The sequence below is a fragment of the Centroberyx affinis genome, unplaced genomic scaffold (assembly GCF_046629955.1).
Source record: "Centroberyx affinis isolate AG114_WGS23_722 - 3 ecotype Tasmania unplaced genomic scaffold, CSIRO-AGI_Caff_v1 ptg001996l_1, whole genome shotgun sequence".
Classification (NCBI taxonomy): domain Eukaryota; kingdom Metazoa; phylum Chordata; class Actinopteri; order Beryciformes; family Berycidae; genus Centroberyx; species Centroberyx affinis.
Window position 1 is genome coordinate 22,628 of NW_027280340.1, and position 24,067 is coordinate 46,694.

The 24,067-nt window shown below is 38.7% G+C and overlaps 1 protein-coding gene across 1 annotated transcript; it reads right to left on the minus strand.

Annotated features, from left to right (window-relative positions):
* Nucleotides 1–251: 251 nt before the first annotated feature.
* LOC139653879 (uncharacterized) lies at nt 252–23,367 on the minus strand. Its single transcript, XM_071530885.1, has 12 exons — nt 23,267–23,367; nt 23,100–23,156; nt 20,987–21,658; nt 18,440–19,243; nt 14,593–14,754; nt 14,069–14,209; nt 13,660–13,794; nt 6,468–7,139; nt 3,828–4,646; nt 2,432–2,593; nt 1,912–2,052; nt 252–1,642 (listed from the first exon to the last, which is right to left on the minus strand). The coding sequence occupies exons 1-12, from the start codon at nt 23,274–23,276 to the stop codon at nt 1,506–1,508; spliced, it is 3,912 nt and encodes a 1,303-aa protein (XP_071386986.1). The 5' UTR covers nt 23,277–23,367; the 3' UTR covers nt 252–1,505.
* Between the last annotated feature and the right edge of the window lie 700 nt (nt 23,368–24,067).

Sequence of the window (24,067 nt, forward strand, 5' to 3'; positions counted from 1 at the left end):
TGCAGTGTCAAATGTCATATAAACAATCAAGCTCATCCAGAAATCTACATCCGTCCAACACTGACAACATGATTAGTGATTGGAAATACTTGATTGAACAAATGATACAACTCAGCTGTATGACACTTACAGAGGAAAAATCAAAATCTAATTCAGCTTTTCTTTATACTTGCTCCATTCTCAGCAACACCTACAGCTCCATCTAGTGTTTACTATTAGGCATCACACCCCAAATGAGCCATGAACTATACTGGATTTGATAAATTTATTGAGCATGTCACAGAGAAAATAACACAAATGCATACAGTTCAATGTGTGTATTTCTCTCTAGCAATGATCATTTGACTGACACAGCTCCTCTGCCTCGGCTCTTGTCTTGTCTTGGGTGACAGCTTTTTGTTTCTGCACAAACAAGTCTGACCGGGAAGCAGAACGAGATAATCATCACATTTCTGTGAATGGGGAGAAGTGCCTTAGCCCAATTAGGTTGCTTGCCGTTTTGGTTTGGAGTCCCTGATGTGCTCACCTATAATAAACCCTCTATTCAACAGAGAGATAGGTAGGCTTCTGTCTGGAGTGGAAACAATGTTGTGTCATTACGAATACTAACCACTAAACTACTAAACTAGGCTCAGTAAAAGAGTTAGAAAATACATATGATTAAGGCTACCATTAACCACACCCACAAACTTTGATAAAATTGTCAACAGTTTATTTTTTGAGGCAGGGGAGCTGTGTATCGGCATTGACTTCTCTGATTTATAGTTACACAGATGTTAGGAACATTGTTATCAGACAACAAACACGTTATCGTCATTACTGTGTCAACATAACCTCAATAGACCTTACCAGTGTGGATTCACAACATTCCTGAAACCAGTTTCCATCATGCAACAGATACCTGGATGTCTGTTGCATGATGGAAACTGCCTACCTACGGTGTGTCTGTTCATCTCATCAAGATTGCAGTGAGGTAGAATACAGCATTATTTAAAGTGCAAATGATTAAATTTGACTTGAATTTGTGAGTATTTCTAATCACTGTAAAGAAGCTGATTGAGCGGAAAATTAAAGAGAAACCCCGGCTACTGTATTGCGCACAGTTTACTGGGTTAGGATGATGATGGCTGCTGTCCTGAGGAAGCATAGATCCAGATTTCATTGCGGTGAGAAATGAACACGTTCAAGGGATTCTCGTACCCAGCCCCGATGTACCGGTGCCGCTCAAAGGATTTCCCGGCCCGAACCAAGGCCTCGCAGAGCTCATTCGCAGTCTCTCTGCCACGGTCATGGTTTGGAATACCACCAAAGACGCTTAAGAAGATAAAATGAGAAAAAAAAAAATAAAAAAAAATAACGTTTTGTGAACGCAATGAAAAAATAAAAATGACACATATGACATATATATGCAAATACCCAGTTCAATTGAATGGATAAGACTGATAAGACATTTTCAATACACTCAAAGTTGTGTGATTATTAACAGTCATTTTCTCTATTAGTTGTCAGTTGTCAGGGTCACTGGTCCATTCTTCTGAGAGCAATCCTGAAACTGCTGAGTCCTCTGTCCCAACTCCATCCATCCATGCAGAGACTTTTTTAATGGTTTCCTTCATCATCTTAGGACCAGGCTCAGACAAATCTGATATGAACACATCGACAAGAAATGACAATATATTTCATTGAGTCTGTGTAATAACATTTATTTATCCACAGAAGGGCCCCGCCAAGAGCAACTTGGCCTAGGGGAGAGCGTAACTCTATGACCATCTCACTTGGCATAATGTGACAAATGTCTGGTGAAGAAAAACACCAGGCTACATATCAATATATCAAGGTATCCTCTTCATTTACATATTTGAAACAACAGATGTATAGAGTTCAGTATGGACAACGAGTGCAAATGCTTACCGTCATCAGTTTCCCTCGAAATGGAGCATCTTAGGGCGACATATTCCATCAATCGCGCCTCGCGTCTGGCCCACTCTCTCTCAAACAGCTGCTTCCATTCTTGCTTGAATGTATCCTTTCCACTAATGATTGACACAATGTCTAAACAAAATAATGAACATAAGTTGTTTTATAATATAAAAAGAAGATATGCACAGAAACGGATACATCACATTACAAAAATATCAGCTGGATTAATTGTTGATGACATTTCTCTTATTTCTAAATAGTTTTCATGACTGATAGAACTGCCCTAGACAACAGCTAGTATTTATCGATGAGCAAGACTTAATGTACAATAATATTTTTGCCCACTAGTGAGGACACTGTGAGTATGGTGCGTACTTCCTTGGGAAAATGCCTTAGGATATCTCAAGCTTTAGTTAAGTAAACGTGTAAAGTGTTTTTGGTGTTTATTTGTTTTTCTTTTTAATGCTTTAATGTAGCATTACATGAAATGATTTGGAAAACCGTCACTCACCAAAGACTCCACATTCTTTCCGAAAGTATACCTTAAAGGCAATCTTCATCAACTCTTCCAAGCTTCTTCCACGTGTTTCCTCTTTCAGCACTTTTTCCATTTCTTCTCTGTTATGGTATGTCTTCAGACGGATTAATTTGGATTCTGGAGCATCTTCACTCACTAGAGTCAGAGAGATCAATTTGTCATTTTTTTGGTTAAGTAAAAAGACATACAATTTAAGAAAAAAAAGCATATAAGACTGTTAGGTTGGACCTATTGGCGCATTCATTTATTACCAATTCATCAACTGCCTATTGGATGGAACCTGTCAATGCAAGGGTGTGAGTCTCTAGGAAGTTCACCTAATAAAACTAACCCTATCCTTAGCTTGCTTGACACATGAAGTACTGGTTGAAAGAACAATCTTTTATACTTGCAATTGACAGAAACCCATTGTAAGTGACCCCAGGATGGGTGAAGCACATTTTGTTTTGCACCTTGTGTACATATTTTGTGTGGAATATCGCCTTTCTTTAGTTATATGCTTTTATTTTGTCAATGTCCTTTCTTATTTTGAAATGTATAGCGGAAGATTGACTGTTTCTGGTTTTGACATGCAGAAACTAAGGAGAAACACACAGAGAATCAATGAGAGGTGTTTCATGTATTATACTTAAGGTTAGCACCCGCCGAGGAGTGTGCATGGTTGAAGATGATAGTTAAGAAAAGTTTGAGTGATTTTGTTTCTGAATTTGTCAATTTGTTTTGCTAATTGATGAATATCTTTTTTTTAATCTTTTTTTTGTTTTGTATGCTGGCTTGAATGGTAAGCTACTAAGAGCTAATTAAGGTCATTAATAATCTTTATTTTGTCATTTATTTTATCTCATTACAGCTCTTGGGTTGGTTTGGTAAGGTTTTGTTTAATGCAACAAAAGGGCAACCTTGAAAATAAATCCTTGCAAACTATCAGTAAGTGTTGACCATCATTCGGCTGGGTATGCTACACCCATAATACACTGTAGGGTTTGGTTTAGGGTTACAGTTTGCTAATAAAATCAGACCAATATTGGCCTTATTAAAAGTCTGATATCTGCCAGTGAATCATCGTCCACCTCCAGTATGATGGGTGTGAATGTTAGTTTGATAGCACATTTATAGTATAATTGATATAATTGATTATAATTGATTTATTGTATAATTGACACTATTCTAACATTACATTTTAGTCAGATTCCACACAAGTATGCATTATTAGGGGTTCATGCCTGTAGGGCTGAGATTATTTCTCAAAGCATTTGATTGATTAAGAGCTGTTGGAATGTAAGGATGATATAAACAAATATGACTAAAATTGTTCTAAAAAAAAGCAATACCCTAGCTTAAGTCTACAAATAAAACAAAAGAGACTTACGATGGTAAGGTTGATCCATGCTACTTTTTCCAAGTTGAATGGCTTGCATAGATCTTTTATCAAATCTTCTTCTGACTTCTTCAGTTTCCCATGATCCCCAGTCCCAGACTCTGTAGAGCACTTCAACCATCTTCTTTAGATCCTCATCAACTACAGCTGCTGTGTGGTCCTCAGTCTCTGTTGTGCTTAAGGTCTGAGGGGTTTGACCTCCGGACATTTTCTTCTTCAGCATTTCTTCGACCTTGTCTAACAGCTCTACAACCTGACTGTCAATAGCATTCTCTTCTTTCTCATCGTCAAAGACGAGGTACCTGTTCCCACATTTCTCCACAAGCCAGATGAGAGCATCCCCTTCGCTCTCGATATGCTGCTCAATGGGGTATTCTCCAAGCCAGTTCCCTCTGCTGAAGACCACAATGGTGTTTTCCCAGACCTGCTCACCGAATGGCTTCATATTGTCCTCTATAATCTTCCTCTGTTCATTAGTAAATGAAGTGTCAGCAGGGATCATTAGGAGGAAGGCACGGCTAGAGGAAGCTTGGTCTTGAGGGCAATCCTGGTCCTGGTCCTGATCTACTGCCTTCAGGATCTCAGATTTGACGGTACTTGGTACCAAATTGGCAGAGAAGAATTTCCACCATCCAGGAGTGTCCACAACAGTCACAGTCAGTGGTCGTTCTCCCACAACCCTGGTTTCCTTTACACATGTTTCTGTTCTTCCCTCCACTTCAGGGATGCCCAAGATGGCATTCCCCAGAGCACTTTTCTTGGCGAAAACCCAGCCCAGCAAGACGATAGTGAACTCTGACAAGGGTGCTCCTGAAGAAAAGATTAAACAGTGACATCTACAATTTATTTGCCTGCCAGTAAAGGTATACTTTACTCTCTTTTCATCACTCTTTTATCACTCTTTTATCGCTTTTATTACTAGATAGATTCTCCTGCTGATGCAGATGATACATTGTTGTTAGAAAGTGTCCAACTTCCTTGACCTTTTCTGCATTTTGTGGTGTCCCAGACTGAATGATTTTTTTTTGTCAAAAATCTATACACAATACCCTATGACAAAGTGACAACATTTTTATTTTTTATTTTTGTGGAAACATCTTTGGCAACAATTACAGCTTCAAGCCTTCTTGTATTTATTTATGTATTAGCTTGGCACATCTGGATTTGGGGATTTTCTCCCATTTGAACTTGCAGATTTGCTCAAACTCGGTCAGGTCAAATGGGGAGCATCTCTGAACAGCTATCTTCATTTAATTTTACAGATTTTCAGTGGGATTCAAGCCTGGGCTTTGGTTGGACCACTCACAGACTTTCACATTCATGTTTGAAACCATTCCAGTGTTGATGTGGCTGTATGCTGAAGGTCATTGATCTGATGGAACATAAAGTTGGCTCATATTCTCAGTCTTTCACATGCCTTTTTACAAACTCTAGGCTGCTGCCATGTCCCTTTTTCAGGAGTGGTTTCCTTCTGCCCACTCTACCATACAGCCTGGAACACTGACTGTCTTTCACAGCCAAGGAGCTCTATAGTTCTGTCAGAGTTGTCCTTGGCTTCTTGGTCTCCTCCCTGAACAAGGTCCTTTGCGCCTTGTTGATCAGTTTGGACCGTCTTTCCCGGTTGATCAGTACCTCCATATTTTTTCTCATTTGGTAATAAAGCACTAGCAACTGTTTTCTACTCTTCCCCAGATTTCTGCCTCCTCACAATTCTGTCTCTGGATTCTACTGCAAGTTCCACGGACTTCATGGTAGTTTCTGCTCTGACATACACTGTTGTCTGTGGGACCGTATATCAATATGTTATTTGTGTTTTGTCTTAAATCATGTCCAACTAATTGAACTGGCCACAGGTGGACTCAAATAATGTTGCAGAAACATCTCAAGGACATTCATAATAATTTGAATGCACCTTCACATCAGTTGGAGTGTTATTGCAAAGGAGTTGAATACATTTTAACTCAAAATATTTCAGCTTTTCATTTTTTATTAATTTTTAATATATATATATATATATAAAAAATCGACTTTGACAACATGGAGTATTGTGTGTAGATCAGTAACCAAAAACATCTTATTCAATATATTTTGAACTGAGGCTGTAATACCACAAACTGCAAATAGTCAAGGGGGTTGAATACTTTCTGAAGACATTGTATCTGCTCAATCATTGCTGCTTATGCCTCATAATTTGTTATATCCTAAACACAAATTTGATCCTTTTTTGAAGAGTTGCTCAATTGTGAGACACAAGTTCACAATAAGACAAGCTTTTTTTTTTTTCTTAGAACTGATGAGGTTCAGCATGACAGTTGACAATTTTGGCATTTGGGGATGATTACAGTTCAGATTTCAGCATTCAATGCCAATGATCCGTGACAGAACTGTGTAAAACTGTGTCATTAAGGATCATGCCAAAGTTTTGGTTAGGTTGAAAAGAAGTGGTAAATATATAGACTGAATGATATTGGGAGAATTATGGGTTAGGGTTAGCTTGAAAGTGTTTGTCCTGATTGAGCAGATCAATACCAGTATTCCACAACATGCAGTCAGTAAAAAGTAAGTGCTTTTTTAATCAGTCCATTGATGAATGAATACATGGTCAGAAAATGTAAGAAAACTTTCACCAACCTTCCTTGTCTTTCTGTGTTTTGTTCTCCTTACTTCTGGCTTCTGCTTTATGTTTCACTTCTTCCCTCTTTTCTTTCATTCTCTGCAGCACATTCTCTTCAATTTCAAAATGTCTGCCATTATTGTATTCCACCAGGTTCTCGATCTTCACCAGAAGCTCTTGACTTAGAGTTTCATATTCCTTGGTGCTGTCAAAGGTGTAGTATCTGTTCCCACATCTCTCAAGGAGCTGCGTCAAGCCATTCCCTTCACCTTTAATGTACTGATCAATGGTTGTACTGCCCAACCAATCCACACAGGTGAAGAGTACAATAGTGTGGCTCCACACACTCTCTCCGAAGAGCTGTAGGTGCTCCTCTACTGCTCTGGCACAAGCGCTTGTGAATGGCAGGTCAGCCTCAACTAGCAGAATGAAAGCATGGGGTCCCGGATGGCAATGGGTGACACTGAGCACAAGTTCCTCTTTTACAATTTCTGCTGTGTCACACAGATGGTAACCCCTCAGCCACACCGGAGCTTTCACCAGCTGAATTACCTTTCCATTCACCAGGCCCTCATGTGTCACACTATGAGCAGTTATTTTTCCCCATTTGAAGGCTTCTCCTCCTAAGATTGTGTTTGCAACTGAGTCAGCTCCATACATCTGCGATCCAACAAGAATGAGTCTCAGATCTGTGCATGAGAAAGATAGAGTAGAAGAGGGGAGAGTAGAGAGACAGTTAAGAATATCATTGCATTAGATTAAAAAATATATACAGTATATGGGCCATTCTACAGAGGTTGTGCAAATTGGTGTCCCCCTCCAGTAAAAGTAATAAACAGAACAATAAAATCTTTCAAATCTACATTATTAATCCCATCATCTTATGGTTTTATAATATCCACTCTATATGCTATTGGAAGACCCACTATCCCACTAAATTTATGTGTTCAGAAATCATACGTAAAACATTTTTTCCATTTTTTTTTGACATATTGAACAAAGCATGCTAATGTCTATCAAATATAAATTGAAATAATGCAGTCTATATTGTAATAATTAAATACTGTATATAATAATAGTATTGAAAAAATGTTGTCCCCCACCGAAACACAACCGAAACACTGGCCCTCATTTATCAATCTAACGTAGAAACCAGCGCAGATCCGAGCGCAGAAATCATCTTACGACAGGGTTCACGTGTGATTCATGAAACGTTCGTATCTCGCCAATCACAGCATAAGAATGATCGGGCGTTGATAAATATGGAGGCTGAAAACAATCGTCATTTAAATATCACGCCCCTAAATATTCTCGATTTAGAGGCCTCACCCCCAGAGTTTACGACATGGAGATGCGTAATACGTCCAAGAAGAGAAACTTCTCTGACCTCGAAATAGAAACTCGTAGCAAGTCCAATTGAACCAATTAGTTCTATTTGGCAGCCTGAAAAGTGGCATCAAAGGAAGTCGGAAAAATGCAGTATGTAAAGAAATCACTGCTGCGGTCAACTGTCTACATATTTTTAAGTGATGCATATGTGGCTGCATATGCTTAGATGCCAGTCAGAATATATGGTCTAATAACAATTCTCCGACTCAGCCAGATTTACTATGCTGCAGCGCAAGTCCACGCTGACTCGAAAATTTGCGTACACGAGTTGAGACTTGACGTGAGATTTGATCGTAGCCTCCGCTCACGTCCAAATTGATAAATGCCGAGCTTTGTGTGGAAATGACCGTATGCCCAGTTTTCTGTCGTACGTTCGTTTCGTAAATGAGGGCAACTGTGTCTGTATAGTCAGCCTACTTTTAGCCACACCCACACATTTTTTACCAGTAGATAAGACTGCATTCCTGTACATCAAGGCCACATGAGTAGCTAGGTTTTAGCATTTTGATATAATTGCCCTTCAAAGTCTGAAAATCAGTCTGTGGTTTTAAGAGACGTCACACCCAAACACCCAAGTTTTCATAAAAGACAATAAAATTTGGATTTCATAACAGTTGATTTGATTAAACTGAAGGTGCATCAGTGTAGAGAAGTGGTTGCTAACTATGTGCTAGCTAGCTGTTTTGTTTTGTGGCCAAAATGAGCCAAAAAGTCACAACCGAAACAGTCACAGCCAAAACAAATAGCCTGTTTCATAACCAACACAAATGGCCTGTTTCGGTTGGTGACACTTAGCCATATATTCTTATAAATAAAGATAATAAATATGGAAATATTATGATTTTAGAACCTACATGTATTTGTATTTATTTTTAGAACTTACTTATTATTATTAGTAGTAAGTAGGCCTATTCCACTGCACATTGCTGGATTTTTTCTGCCCAAATAAAATAGCTGAAGGATACACTTAGGTCACTGCTTGTGATATTGATTATTCTAAGCATTTATATTACATAAGGGTTAGGGTTACATGAGAGGTATTATTATTTGGTAGTGGTAGTACATATTTAAGAGCTGTCACAGCCACAACAACGCAGTCACAACCTAAACACATGCTTTTTGTGCAAATGTAGAATAACACAAAAAATAAGGTAATGTACTGGTGGGGGTTTATATAATGTCATTAATCAGAAACGATCAAATTCATGTGATCAAATTTGTCCTTTTTACAGGGAACAGGGCACTGCATTTTCAAAAAGTTTCATTAATTCGATTTTTTATTTGATTTAAAAATTCAAGATAATTGACTAAAATTCAACAGCAGGTAAGATACATTTTTAAAAATTAAATTTTCAGTGAGGTAGATTAAAATTATCATTTGGTTGTATAATTTTAATTTTATAGCAGGGTTTACACTATGTTTCGATTGTGACAAATTTTGGAACAGTCAGTAAATTAATACTGATTCTGAAAATATGACATGAGATTGCACTGTGCATCTAGTGGATTTGTGTCCCTCAGATAGTGTAACACATGTATTATGAAAGATTTTTGGAAAAAGAACACAAATTTCAACTTTTTTCCAACCCTCAATTTGCAACTTCTGTAGAATGGCCCATATACAGTATATATACATACTGTATGTATAGGCTACTGTATGTGCATGACTAAGAATCTGAAGAGCATGACAACGTTCCTATACCTGCATCTGTTAATAGACAATGCATAATTAGGGCCACTTTTCTGTTATATTCATACCATAGACTACTCAAATATTCTTCATGGTAGACAGCATGGCATACTCTAGGATGTACTCACCAGCGGACATTTCTCATTCAGTTCTGGAGGCACTGTTCGATGATCGAAGACTTGCTATAGTAAAATGAACACTCCTTTAGTGTTGCTTGCTTTTGTGGCATGAGAAAGAACCGGGAAATGTTGCCCAGATCTTTTTTTTTTAATCTTCTATCAACCGTTACATTCCAACCACTCCTTTTCGATGCTCTTCCCTCACGATTGAACTGAACTGGTGAAAGAATGCTTCTGATGAGAGATATAACTGGTTTTGTTATCGCGCATGGAATCCATTTCTCTACCAAAACAACCTCAACTGCTCTCAATACTGTAGCACCAGTCAACATTGGGAAATGGTCTTGCATTGAGCATCAGGGTGTTCAGTAGTGTGAGGTGCAGTTTTACATCTGGCTTTCTATTTTGTCATTTGCAGCAGCTACTGCTGACTATTCTCTCGCAAATGTAATCTTGGATTGAATAGGCACAGAGTAAGAAACAGGCAGCATTTTGAGGCAAGAGTTTTTCTCACATCTGTCAAAAGTCCGTTTTTCACAAATGAAGATAAGACATGATTTTCTTGTCAACACTCATGCAGTTTTGAAATTATACAATAGGGATTTAACTGGTTTCAAGGGCCCCACGACCATAAAACTCACCCAACACAAAAAAAATGTAAATAGTCAACTCAACTAAACTGCAGGCATGTTGTTTATTGTTGTTGTTTATCAGTGATATTTTTCTTCATTACATTTTGTTCATTATGCTATCCACACTTATTTTGTCCCATTTGCCAACTCCCACCCATACTGAAGGAAATAATTTCCATCTACATTGCCTTAAATTATTTTCCCGGTATCACTCAATCTTAAAGTCGAGATGAAATGAAAAATGCATTTTTAACCCTTTTAGATCACATCCCCGGTCATATTGTGCACCTATTTAACAATGTATGGCAAAAAAAATACAAAAAATCTATTTCTTTGTATTCTTATATCAAAATCCAATCATGTTTTCTTCCTGTAAAACAAAATATGCCATGTGCTTACGTAAGCATGAACCAACCAATTTCAACCAATAATATCATGACATCCACCCATCGGTCATTCTTCAACCTCTAGCTAGCCACACCAGTCATATAAAACCGCACTTCGTTTCTAGGTCGTAGCTGACAGAGCAATATGGAGAGAGATAGGAAGAGATGTGTGTTTGGATATCAGTGGGAAAAAACTTTGTTTTCATTTCCAAAACAATGTCGCTGAGGTCTAATTCATTCATCTTTCCCTTGTCCTCCTCCTGATCTAACAACAGGTGAGGGAGGTGTGTGTGGAGCCAACAGTCCTCTGTAGCTCCGTTTCTCTCTGTAGCTCCGTATCGCGCTAAACTCTAAGCCCCGCTCACTGTTTAGCGGTCCAATCAAATGCGAAGGATTTGATTTAAATCCCTCTTGTAACTGTACACCGCTCAAATATTCCGTTTCACTGGGAAATACGTCACAGTACAGAAGCTAAAGACGCTCTAACTTCCGTTTCAGTGGGACTTTAAGCTTGTGTGTTGTTTGTATTACAGCTGTGATGTCAGAGTAGCGTTCGACTCTGTCAGCACCTGCATTATGTCCCAGTGTGTCGCTTCTCATGTCAGCCTTAAGAAATCTCATCATTCTGGTATTCCTTCTATCATTATCAGACATAGTAGTACATACTTTCAGGGTGCAAACAAAGTAGCCTATTGCTCCCAGACAATAAAGGAACAAATAAATTAACACTCCAGAAATGACAGTATTCTGGTCTTTATATTTATTTGACTGCTGTGCAGAACGGAATTTACTGCTGAGCCTTGTGGAGGTGTTGTGGGTTTAATTCAGTGCAAAATCTGTGATAGGAAGAGACCATTTGATAACCCCAATGACATACCCACACTCAACACACACTCAACGCTGTAACATTTAGATGAGGTGACTGGTGAGTGATGTGTAGCCCGATGTCCTCTACGGTCACCATTTGTGAGTCAGTACATCTATTGTTTTAACATCTGAATGGGGCTTCTGTATGGATGCTCACTATGGATTATTACAAGGGATTATCCCATCACATCCTGTGTATTGGTAAATACATGTGAACCACTACAGTTTCACATGAAACTTAATTAGGTGGAAGAGTGCATATAGATGGCTTTCAGGTGATGTAGCACCCTCTGCTGGCTATGTTGGAGGTCTACAGCTGATTGCATTTCTAAACAAATCTCAACAGAATTGAATAGACATTTTTAATTTCTGTGCTGTTTTTGACTGGGAACTAATCATTTCATCACTGATACATCTGACTCTTATTAGATAATGTCATCTTGTTAGCTAGTTAACAATAGTTATCTGGCCAGCTAACCATCACTGTCTTGTTAACACATCTGACTTACACACTATATCTACCATATCTAGTAAAAGCTAGCATCAGTACTTGCTAGTAGTTGAATGTTAACATTGCCTAAAACATAGCAGCCTACAGTCATTTAGACTGATGCAGTGTCAAATGTCATATAAACAATCAAGCTCATCCAGAAATCTACATCGGTCTAACATTGACGACATGATTATTGATTGGAAATACTTGATTGAACAAATGATACAACTCAGCTGTATGACACTTACAGAGGAAAAATGGCAATCAAAATCAAATTCAGCTTTTCTTTATACTTGCTCCATTCTCCAAATCCTCATTCTCAGCAACACCTACAGCTCCATGTAGTGTTTGCTATTAGGCGTCACACCCCAAATGAGCCATGAACTATACTGGATTTGATAAATTTATTGAGCATGTCACACAGAGAAAATAACACAAATGCATACAGTTCAATATGTGTATTTCTCTCTAGCAATGATCATTTGACTGACACAGCTCCTCTGCCTCGGCTCTTGTCTTGTCTTGGGTGACAGCTTTTTGCTTCTGCACAAACAAGTCTGACCAGTAAGCAGAACGAGATAATCATCACATTTCTGTGAATGGGGAGAAGTGCCTTAGCCCAATTAGGTTGCTTGCCGTGTTGGCTGGGAGTCCCTGATGTGCTCACCTATAATAAACCCTCTATTCAACAGAGAGATAGGTAGGCTTCTGTCTGGAGTGGAAACAATGTTGTGTCATTACAAATACTAACCACTAAACTACTAAACTAGGCTCAGTAAAAGAGTTAGAAAATACATATGATTAAGGCTACCATTAACCACACCCACAAACTTTGATAAAATTGTCAACAGTTTATTTTTTGAGGCAGGGGGAGCTGTGTATCGGCATTGACTTCTCTGATTTATAGTTACACAGATGTTAGGAACATTGTTATCAGACAACAAACACGTTATCGTCATTACTGTGTCAACATAACCTCAATAGACCTTACCAGTGTGGATTCACAACATTCCTGAAACCAGTTTCCATCATGCAACAGACATCCAGGTGTCTGCTGCCTACCTACGGTGTGTCTGTTCATCTCATCAAGATTGCAGTGAGGTAGAATACAGCATTATTTAAAGTGCAAATGATTAAATTTGACTTGAATTTGTGAGTATTTCTAATCACTGTAAAGACGCTGATTGAGCGGAAAATTAAAGAGAAACCCCGGCTACTATATTGCACGCAGTTTACTGGGTTAGGATGATGATGGCTGCTGTCCTGAGGAAGCATAGATCCAGATTTCATTGCGGTGAGAAATGAACACGTTCAAGGGATTCTCGTACCCAGCCCCGATGTACCGGTGCCGCTCAAAGGATTTCCCGGCCCGAACCAAGGCCTCGCGGAGCTCATTCGCAGTCTCTCTGCCACGGTCATGGTTTGCAATACCACCAAAGACGCTTAAGAAGATAAAATGAGAAAAAAAAATAAAAATAAATAACGTTTTGTGAACGCAGTGAAAAAATAAAAATGACACATATGACATATATATGCAAATACCCAGTTCAATTGAATGGATAAGACTGATAAGACATTTTCAGTAACCTCAAAGTTGTGTGATTATTAACAGTCATTTTCTCTATTAGTTGTCAGTTGTCAGGGTCACTGGTCCATTCTTCTGAGAGCAATCCTGAAACTGCTGAGTCCTCTGTCCCAACTCCATCCATCCATGCAGAGACTTTTTTAATGGTTTCCTTCATCTTCTTAGGGCCAGGCTCAGACGAAACTGATATGAACACATCAAGAAGACAAGAAATTACAATATATTTCTTTGACTCTGTGTAATAACATTTATTTATCCACGGAAGGGCCCCGCCAAGAGCACCTTGGCCTAGGGGAGAGCGTAACTCTATCACCATCTCGCTTGGCATAATGTGACAAATGTCTGGTGAAGAAAAACACCAGGCTATATATCAATATATCAAGGTATCCTCTTCATTTGCATATTTGAAACAACAGATGTATAGAGTTCAGTATGTACAACAAGTGCAAATGCTTACCGTCATCAGTTTCCCTCGAAATGGAGCATCTTAGGGCGACATATTCCATCAATCGCACCTCTCGTCTGGCCCACTCTCTCTCAAACAGCTGCTTCCATTCTTGCTTGAATGTATCCTTTCCACTAATGATTGACACAATGTCTAAACAAAATAAAGAACAAAAGTTGTTTTATAATGTAAAAAGAAGATATGCACAGAAACTGATACATCACATTACAAAAATATCAGCTGGATTATTTGTTGATGACAATTCTCTTATTTCTAAATCGTTTTCATGATGATAGAACTGCCCTAGACAACAGCTAGTATTTATCGATGAGCAAGACTTAATGTACAATAATATTTTTGCCCACTAGTGAGGACACTGGTGTTAGTGAGTACGGTGCGTACTTCCTTGGGAAAATGCCTTAGGATATCTCAAGCTTTAGTTAAGTAAACGTGTAAAGTGTTTTTGGTGTTTATGGTTTTCATTTTAATGTTTTGTTGTAGCATTACATGAAATGATTTGGAAAACTGTCACTCACCAAAGACTCCACATTCTTTCCGAAAGTATACCTGCAAGGCAATCTTCATCAACTCTTCCAAGCTTCTTCCACGTGTTTCCTCTTTCAGCACTTTTTCCATTTCTTCTCTGTTATGGTATGTCTTCAGACGGATTAATTCGGATTCTGGAGCATCTTCACTCACTAGAGTGAGAGAGATCAATTTGTCATTTTTTTGTTTAAGTAAAAAGGGATACAATTTAAGAAAAAAAACCCCATAAGACTGTTAGGTTGGACCTATTGGCTCATTCATTTATTACCAATTCCTCAACTGCCTATTGGATGAAACCTGTCAATGCAAAGGTGTGAGTCCCTAGTAAGTTCACCTAATAAAATCCTATCCTATCCTCAGCTTGCTTGACACATGAAGTACAGGTTGAAAGAACAATCTTTTATACTTGCAATTGACAGAAACCCATTGTAAGTGACCCCAGGATGGGTGAAGCACAGTTTGTTTTGCACCTATTTTGTGTGGAATATCTCCTTTATTTAGTTTTAGGCTTTTATTTTGTCAATGTCTTTTCTTAAAGGAATAGTTCACCCAAAAATGAAAATTCAGTCATTATCTACTCACCCCCATGCCGATGGAAAGTCGGGTGAAGTTTCTTAGTCCACAAAACAGTCCTGGAGCTTCACAGCAAAACAGTGTTGCAGCATTCTCCTAAACAACCAAAGTTGCTGGGGACTTGTTTTAAAAACGTAAAAAAAACAACCAAAAAAACCCATACAATGGCTCCATACAGCTCGTCCGGCGTAATCCAAGTCTCCAGAAGCCCCGCGATCCCAAGTTGACTTGAAAAGATGTCATTCACGGCCTTTTTTTAGCCGTAATCTTCACTGTAGCCGCTGAGCTCAAAGTGCGCGTTCACGTTAGCGCGCACCCCGTTTGAAGTGGGTGCACGAGCTCGAAGGCGCGTACATGTGCCGCTAGACGAGATCAACGAGAACTTGTGATTTCTGCATACCTCCATGTTTACACTGCTACCCAGAAGCTAGCGTCACACACAACAGAGAGCTCTGCTCACACACAGTGACTTGTAACGCTTACCGTTTACTTTTCAAACTTTCAAACAAAGAAGAAAATGTCAGACGACTTCGATATAGAAGAACATAATTTCTTTGCTGATCCTTATTTGTTTGAGCCAGAATATACAGACGAGGAACTCAGACAGATGGACGAAGCAGCCGGAACCGCAGCTCAACCAGACCCACAGCCAGCTGCGGACTACAGAGAGACAGCATTGGGAACCTGGTGGTGTAGTTGTAGGAAATGTAAACCAATGCCAGAACAGAAGAAGAGAGCCTTTGCTGCATTGATTGGGATTTGTTCATGCCACCGCTGGAGGATCTTGATATCTCATGGACTACATATTTTGCTACATTGCACCATACGTTTTAATATATTGTTATACAGTATTACGTCTGGGACTGGTTCAGTACTAGTGAACTTCGAGCTCGTGCACCCACTTCAGACGGGGTGCGCGCTAATGTGAACGCGCACTTTGAGCTCAGCAGCTACAGTGAAGATTTCGGCTAAAAAAAGGGTGTAAATGACGTCTTTTCAAGTCAACTTGGGATCGTGGGGCTTCCGGAGACTTGGATTATGCTGGACGAGCTGTATGGAGCCATTTTATGTTTTTTTCGGTTGTTTTTTTTACGTTTTAAAACAAGTCCCAACTTCGGTTGTTTAGGAGAACGCTTACCTTGTGAGGCAGCTGGATTCACGAGATCACGATCACGTGAGAATCCATCTTGCCAGGCTTCAAGTTATGTGTTTGTGGCCGAACCACAGTGGTGTGGACCAATCAGCGTCCTATGAGGGAAGCTACAGGTGTGGTTTAGGTGTGGCGACAGCGAGAAGTGACTGTTCGTTCACAACAATGGCGGCTCCTAAAGAGGCTAGCGTAGATGCTGCTATAACATCAATTATTTCTGAACTGGAGAGTATTTCTTCATTGAAAGAACAGCAAAGAACGGTAGTGAAGGCTTTTCTGGATGGAAAAGATGTTTTCACTCTTCTCCCGACTGGCTTCGGCAAGAGTTTGTTTATATGGTTCGTTGATCTGATTGGTTGAAGTTAGCCCGTGATAGACGGTGATAGACAGATGGTTCATCCAATCACCTGCCAAGTATTTTTTGAAAGTGCCTGCCCTTTTCCAAACAGTTTCCAAGGATGACTTCCCAGATGGTTCTGTCACCCGACTTTCCATCGGCATGGGGGTGAGTAGATAATGACTGAATTTTCATTTTTGGGTGAACTATTCCTTAAACGGAAATGCTTTTATTTTGAAATGTATGTGTAATTTCTAGTGGAAGATTGACTGTTTCTGGTTTTGATATGCAGAAACGAAGGAGAAACACACAGAGAATCAATGAGAGGTGTTTCATGTATTATACTTAAGGTTAGCACCCGCCGAGGAGTGTATATGGTTGAAGATGACAGTTAAGAAAAGTTTGAGTGATTTTGTTTCTGAATTTGTCAATTTGTTTTGCTAATTGATGAATATCTTTTTTTTGTGCTTGAATGGTAAGTTACTAAGAGCTAATTATGGTAATTAATTAATAATCTTTATTTTGTCATTTATTTTATCTCATTACAGCTCTTACGTTGGTTTGGTAAGGTTTTGTTTGATGCAACGAAAGGGCAACCTTGAAAATAAATCCTTGCAAACTATCAGTAAGCGTTCACCATCATTCGGCTGGGTATGCTACACCCATAATACACTGTAGGGTTTGGCTTAGGGTTACAGTTTGCTAATAAAATCAGACCAATATTGACCTTATTAAAATTCTGATATCTGCCAGTGAATCATCGTCCAGTGGCCCAGTATGATGGGTATGAATGCTAGTTTGATAGCACATTTATAGTATAATTGATATAATTGATTATAATTGATTTATTGTATAATTGACACTATTCTAACATGACATTTTAGTCAGATTCCACACAAGTATGCATTATTAGGGGTTCACGCCTGTAGGGATGAGATTATTTCTCAAAGCATCTGATTGATTGAGAGCTGTTGGAATGTAAGGATGATGTAAACAAATATGACCAAAATTGTTCTAAAAAAAAAAAAAGCAATATCCTAGCTTAAGTCTACAAGTGTAGCCTACTTGTACCTGTATCTCCATTTTAAGGCTTTCTTGTGTTTTGGCACACACTTTTATTTAAAGTTCCATCTGTTTTTAATTGTATCTCTGTTTGTTTTTTTTAGTTGTACCTGTTTATCTCTTGTAAATGGTAAATGGACTGCATTTATATAACGCTTTTCTAGTCTACCAACCACTCAAAGCGCTTTACAACAATGCCTTCATTCACCCATTCACACACACATTCATACACCGATGGCGGCAAGCTACCACGCAGGGTGCTAGCGCAACCATCGGGAGCAAGTTGGGGTTCAGTATCTTGCCCAAGGACACTTCGACATGCGGACTGGAGGAGCCGGGGATCAAACCACCGACCTTCTGATTAGTGGAGGACCCGCTCTACCTCCTGAGCCACAGCCCTTTTATTCCCATTGTTTATAATTTTTTTTGGCACACACTTTTATGTAAAGTTCGAACTGTTTTTAATTCTATCTCTGTTTGTTTGTGTGTTTTTAGTTGTACCTGTTTACCTCATATATTACCTTTTATTCCTATTTTCTGTTATATATATATATACATTTTTTTATTTTTATTTTTCTATCATTCATTGTGGTAGTTTCACATCACTGCTTTTGGTTTTTATTGTATGTAAAGCACTTTGTAAACATTGTTTTTAGAAAAGTGATATACAAATTAAGTTATTATTATTATTACAAATAAAACAAAAGAGACTTACTATTGAGAGGTGTGTCCATGCTAATTTTTTCAAGTTGAATGGCTTGCATAAATCTTTTATCAAATCTTCTTCTGACTTCTTCAGTTTCCCATGATCCCCAGCCCCAGACTCTGTAGAGCACTTCAACCATCTTCTTTAGATCCTCATCAACTACAGCTGCTGTGTGGTCCTCAGTCTCTGTTGTGCTTTGACCTCCGGACATTTTCTTCTTCAGCATTTCTTCGACCTTGTCTAACAGCTCTACAACCTGACTGTCAATAGCATTCTCTTCTTTCTCATCGTCAAAGACGAGGTACCTGTTCCCACATTTCTCCACAAGCCAGATGAGAGCATCCCCTTCGCTCTCGATATGCTGCTCAATGGGGTATTCTCCAAGCCAGTGCCCTCTGCTGAAGACCACAATGGTGTTTTCCCAGACCTGCTCACCGAATGGCTTCATATTGTCCTCCATAATCTTCCTCTGTTCATTAGTAAAGGAAGTGTCAGCAGGGATCATTAGGAGGAAGGCACGGCTAGAGAAAGCTTGGTCTTGAGGGCAATCCTGGTCCTGGTCCTGATCTACTGCCTTCATGATCTCAGATTTGACGGTACTTGGTACCAAATTGGCAGAGAAGAATTTCCACCATCCAGGAGTGTCCACAACAGTCACAGTCAGTCGTCGTTCTCCCACAACCCTGGTTTCCTTTACATGTGTTTCTGTTCTTCCCTCCACGTCAGGGATGCCCAAGATGGCATTCCCCACAGCACTTTTCTTGGCAAAAACCCAGCCCAGCAAGACGATAGTGAACTCTGACAAAGGTGCTCCTGAAGAAAAGATTAAACAGTGATCATCTACAATTTATCCGCCTGCCAGTAAAGGTATACTTTACTCTCTTTTTATCACTCTTTTATCACTTTTATCACTAGATAGTTTCTCCTGCTGATGCACAAGTTACATTGTTGTCAGAAAGTGTCCAACTTCCTTGACTTTTTCTGCATTTTGTGTTTTTCCAGACTGAATACAAAATGGATTAAATTGTGTTTTTTTGTCAAAAATCTATACACAGTACCCTATGACAAAGTGATTTATTTTTTTTGTGGAAACATCTTTTGCAACAATTACAGCTTCAAGCCTTCTTGTATTTATTTATGTATTAGCTTGGCACATCTGGATTTGGGGATTTTCTCCCATTTGCGCTTGCAGATTTGCTCAAACTCGGTCAGGTCAAATGGGGAGCATCTCTGAACAGCTATCTTCATATAATTTTACAGATTTTCAGTGGGATTCAAGTCTTGGCTTTGGCTGGACCACTCACAGCCTTTCACATTCTTGTTTGAAACCATTCCAGTGTTGATGTGGCTGTATGCTGACGGTCATTGTCCTGATGGAACATAAAGTTGGCTCATATTCTCAGTCTTTCACATGCCTTTTTACAAACTCTAGGCTGCTGCCATGTGCCTTTTTTCAGGAGTGGCTTCCTTCTGCCCTCTCTGCCATTCAGCTTGGATATGTGAAGTACTACACTGACTGTCTTTCACAGCCAAGGAGCTCTATAGTTCTGTCAGAGTTGTCCTTGGCTTCAGGGTCTCCTCCCTGAACAAGGTCTTTTGCGCCTTGTTGATCAGTTTGGACCGTCTTTCCCGGTTGATCAGTACCTCCGTATTTTTTCCCATTTGGTAATAATGGAACCTGCTGTGCTTCTGCACTCCCAACACTTTAGCAACTGTTTTCTACTCTTCCCCAGATCTCTGCCTCCTCACAATTCTGTCTCTGGATTCTACTGCAAGTTCCTTGGACTTCATGGTAGTTTCTGCTCTGACATACACTGTTGTCTGTGGGACCGTATATCAACATGTTATTTGTGTTTTGTTTTAAATCAAAATATTTCAGCTTTTCATTTTTAATTAATTTGTAATATATTATAAATAAAAATCGACTTTGACATCATGGAGTATTGTTTGTAGATCAGTGACCAAAAAAAATCCTAATTTAATACATTTTGAACTGAGGCTGTAACACCACAAACTGTGCAAATAGTCAAGGGGGTTGAATACTTTCTGAAGACATTTTTGTATCTGCTCAGTCATTGCTGTTTATGCCTCAAAATTTGTTAAATACTAAAAACAAATTTGATTCTTTTTTGAAGAGTTGCTCAACTGTGAGACACAAGTTCACAATAAGAAGCTTTTTTTTTCTTCTTAGAACTGATGAGGTTCATCATGACAGTTGACAATTTTGGCATGTGGGGATGATTACAGTTCAGATTTCAGCATTCAATGCCAATGATGAATCTGCAAAATAATTCCTGCAGGCTACCTCCATGACAGAACTGTGTAAAACTGTGTCATTAAGGATTATGCCAATTTTTTGGTTAGGTTGAAGAGAAGTGGTAAATATTTAGACTGAATGATATTGGGAGAATTATGGGTTAGGGTTAGCTTGAAAGTGTTTGTCCTGATTGAGCAGATCAATACCAGTATTCCACAACATGCAGTCAGTAAAAAGTAAGTGCTTTTTTAATCAGTCCATCACACATGGTCAGAAAATGTAAGAAAACTTTCACCAACCTTCCTTGTCTTTCTGTGTTTTGTTCTCCTTACTTCTGGCTTCTGCTTTATGTTTCACTTCTTCCCTCTTTTCTTTAATTCTCTGCAGCTCATTCTCTTCAATTTCAAAATGTCTGCCATTATTGTATTCCACCAGGTTCTCGATCTTCACCAGAAGCTCTTGACTTAGAGTTTCATATTCCTTGGTGCTGTCAAAGGTGTAGTATCTGTTCCCACATCTCTCAAGGAGCTGCGTCAAGCCATTCCCTTCACCTTTAATGTACTGATCAATGGTTGTACTGCCCAACCAATCCACACAGGTGAAGAGTACAATAGTGTGGCTCCACACACACTTTCCGTAGAGCTGTAGGTGCTCCTCTACTGCTCTGGCACAAGCGCTTGTGAATGGCAGGTCAGCCTCAACTAGCAGAATGAAAGCATGGGGTCCTGGATGGCAGTGGGTGACACTGAGCACAAGTTCCTCTTTTACAATTTCTGCTGTGTCACACAGATGGTAACCCCTCAGCCACACCGGAGCTTTCACCAGCTGAATTACCTTTCCATTCACCAGGCCCTCATGTGTCACACTATGAGCAGTTCTTTTTCCCCATTCAAAGGCTTCTCCCCCTAAGATTGTGTTTGCAACTGAGTCAGCTCCATACATCTGCGATCCAACAAGAATGAGTCTCAGATCTGCATGAGAAAGATAGAGTGGAAGAGGGGAGAGTAGAGAGACAGTTAAGAATATCATTGCATTAGATTTAAAAATATATAGTATATGGGCCATTCTACAGAAGTTGTGCATTTTTTACCAGTAGATAAGACTGCATTCCTGTACATCAAGGCCACATGAGTAGCTAGGTTTTAGCATTTTGATATAATTGCCCTTCAAAGTCTGAAAATCAGTCTGTGGTTTTAAGAGACGTCACACCCGATCACCCAAGTTTTCATATATGACAATAAAATTTGGATTTCATAACAGTTGATTTGATTAAACTGAAGGTGCATCAGTGTAGAAAAGTGGTTGCTAACTATGTGCTAGCTAGCTGTTTTGTTTTGTGTCCAAAATTAGCCAAAAATGTCACAACCGAAACAGTCACAGCCAAAACAAATAGCCTGTTTCATAACCAACACAAATGGCCTGTTTCGGTTGGTGACACTTAGCCATATATTCTTATAATTAAAGATAATAAATATGGAAATAATACATTTTCATATGATTTTAGAACCTACATGTATTTTTATTTATTTTTAGAACTTACTTATTATTAGTAGTAGTAAATAGGCCTATTCCACTGCACATTGCTGGATTTTTTCTGCCCAAATAAAATAGATGAAGGATACACTTAGGTCAGTGCTTGTGATATTGATTATTCTAAGCATTTATATTACATTAGGTTTAGGGTTACATGAGAGGTATTATTATTTGGTAGTGGTAGTACATATTTAAGAGCTGTCACAGCCACAACAACACAGTCACAACCTTAACACCTGCTTTTTGTGCAAATGTAGAATAACACAAAAAATAATTTGAAAATCCAAGGTGGGGGTTTATATAATGTCATTAATCAGAAACTATCAAATTCATGTGATCAAATGTGTCCTTTTTACAGGGAACAGGGCACTGCATTTTCACAAAGTTTCATTAATTCGATTTTTTATTTGATTTAAAAATTCAAGATAATTGACTAAAATTCAACAGCAGGTAAGATACATTTTTAAAAATGTAACTTTCAGTGAGGTAGATTAAAATTATCAATTGGCTGTATAATTTTAATTGTTTAATTTTTATGTTTCGGTTGTGATAAATTTTGGAACAGTCAGTAAATTAATACTGATACTGAAAATATGACATGAGATTGCACTGTGCATCTAGTGGATTTGTGTCCCTCAAATAGTGTAACACATGTATTATGAAAGATTTTTGGAAAAAGAACACAAATTTCAACCTTTTTCCAACCCTCAATTTGCAACTTCTGTAGAATGGTCCATATACAGTATATATACATACTGTATGTATAGGCTACTGTATGTGCATGACTAAGAATTATTCAGTGATTCTTAATGTTTTGATGTTTTCTCACACTTGCACATAGCATTGAGTAATGTATACTGTTATGTGTTTTGTTACAACCTGGAGGTCCATGCATTGAAGACTCTGAAGAGCATGACAACGTTCCTATACCTGCATCTGTTAATAGACAATGCAAAATTAGAGCCACTTTTCTGTTATATACATACCATAGACTAATCAAATATTCTTCATGGTAGACAGCATGGCATACTCTAGGGTGTACTCACCAGAGGACATTTCTCATTCAGTTCTGGAGGCACTGGTCGATGATCGAAGATTTGCTATAGTAAAATCAGCACTCCTTTAGTGTTGCTTGCTTTTGTGGCATGAGAAAGAACCGGGAAATGTTGCCCAGATCTTTTTTTTTTTTTTATCTTTTATCAACCGTTACATTCTTCCTTCATGATTGAACTGATCAGGTGAAAGAATACTTCTGATGAGAGATATAACTGGTTTTGTCATCGCACATGGAATCCATTTCTCAACCAAAACAACCTCAACTGCTCTCAATACTGTAGCACCAGTCAACATTGGGAAATGGTCTTGCGTTGAGCATCAGGGTGTTCAGTACTGTAAGGTGCAGTTTTACATCTGGCTTTCTATTTTGTCATTTGCAGCAGCTACTGCTGACTGTTCTCTCGCAAATGTAATCTTGGATTGAATAGGCACAGAGTAAGAAACAGGCAGCATTTTGAGGCAAGACTTTTGCTCATATCTGTCAAAAGTCAGTTTTTCACAAATGGCAAAGACATGTTTTTCTTGCCGACACTCATGCAGTTTTTAAATTATACAATAGGGATTTAACTGGTTTCAAGGGCCCCACGACCATAAAACTCACCCAACACATAAACAACCATGTAAATGGTCAAATCAACTAAACTGCAGGCATGTTGTTTTTATCAGTGAGATTTTTCTTCATTACATTTTGTTCATTATGCTATCCACACTTATTTTGTCCCATTTGTCAACTCCCACCCATACTGAAGAAAATAATTTCCATCTACATTGCGTTAAATTATTTCCCCCGT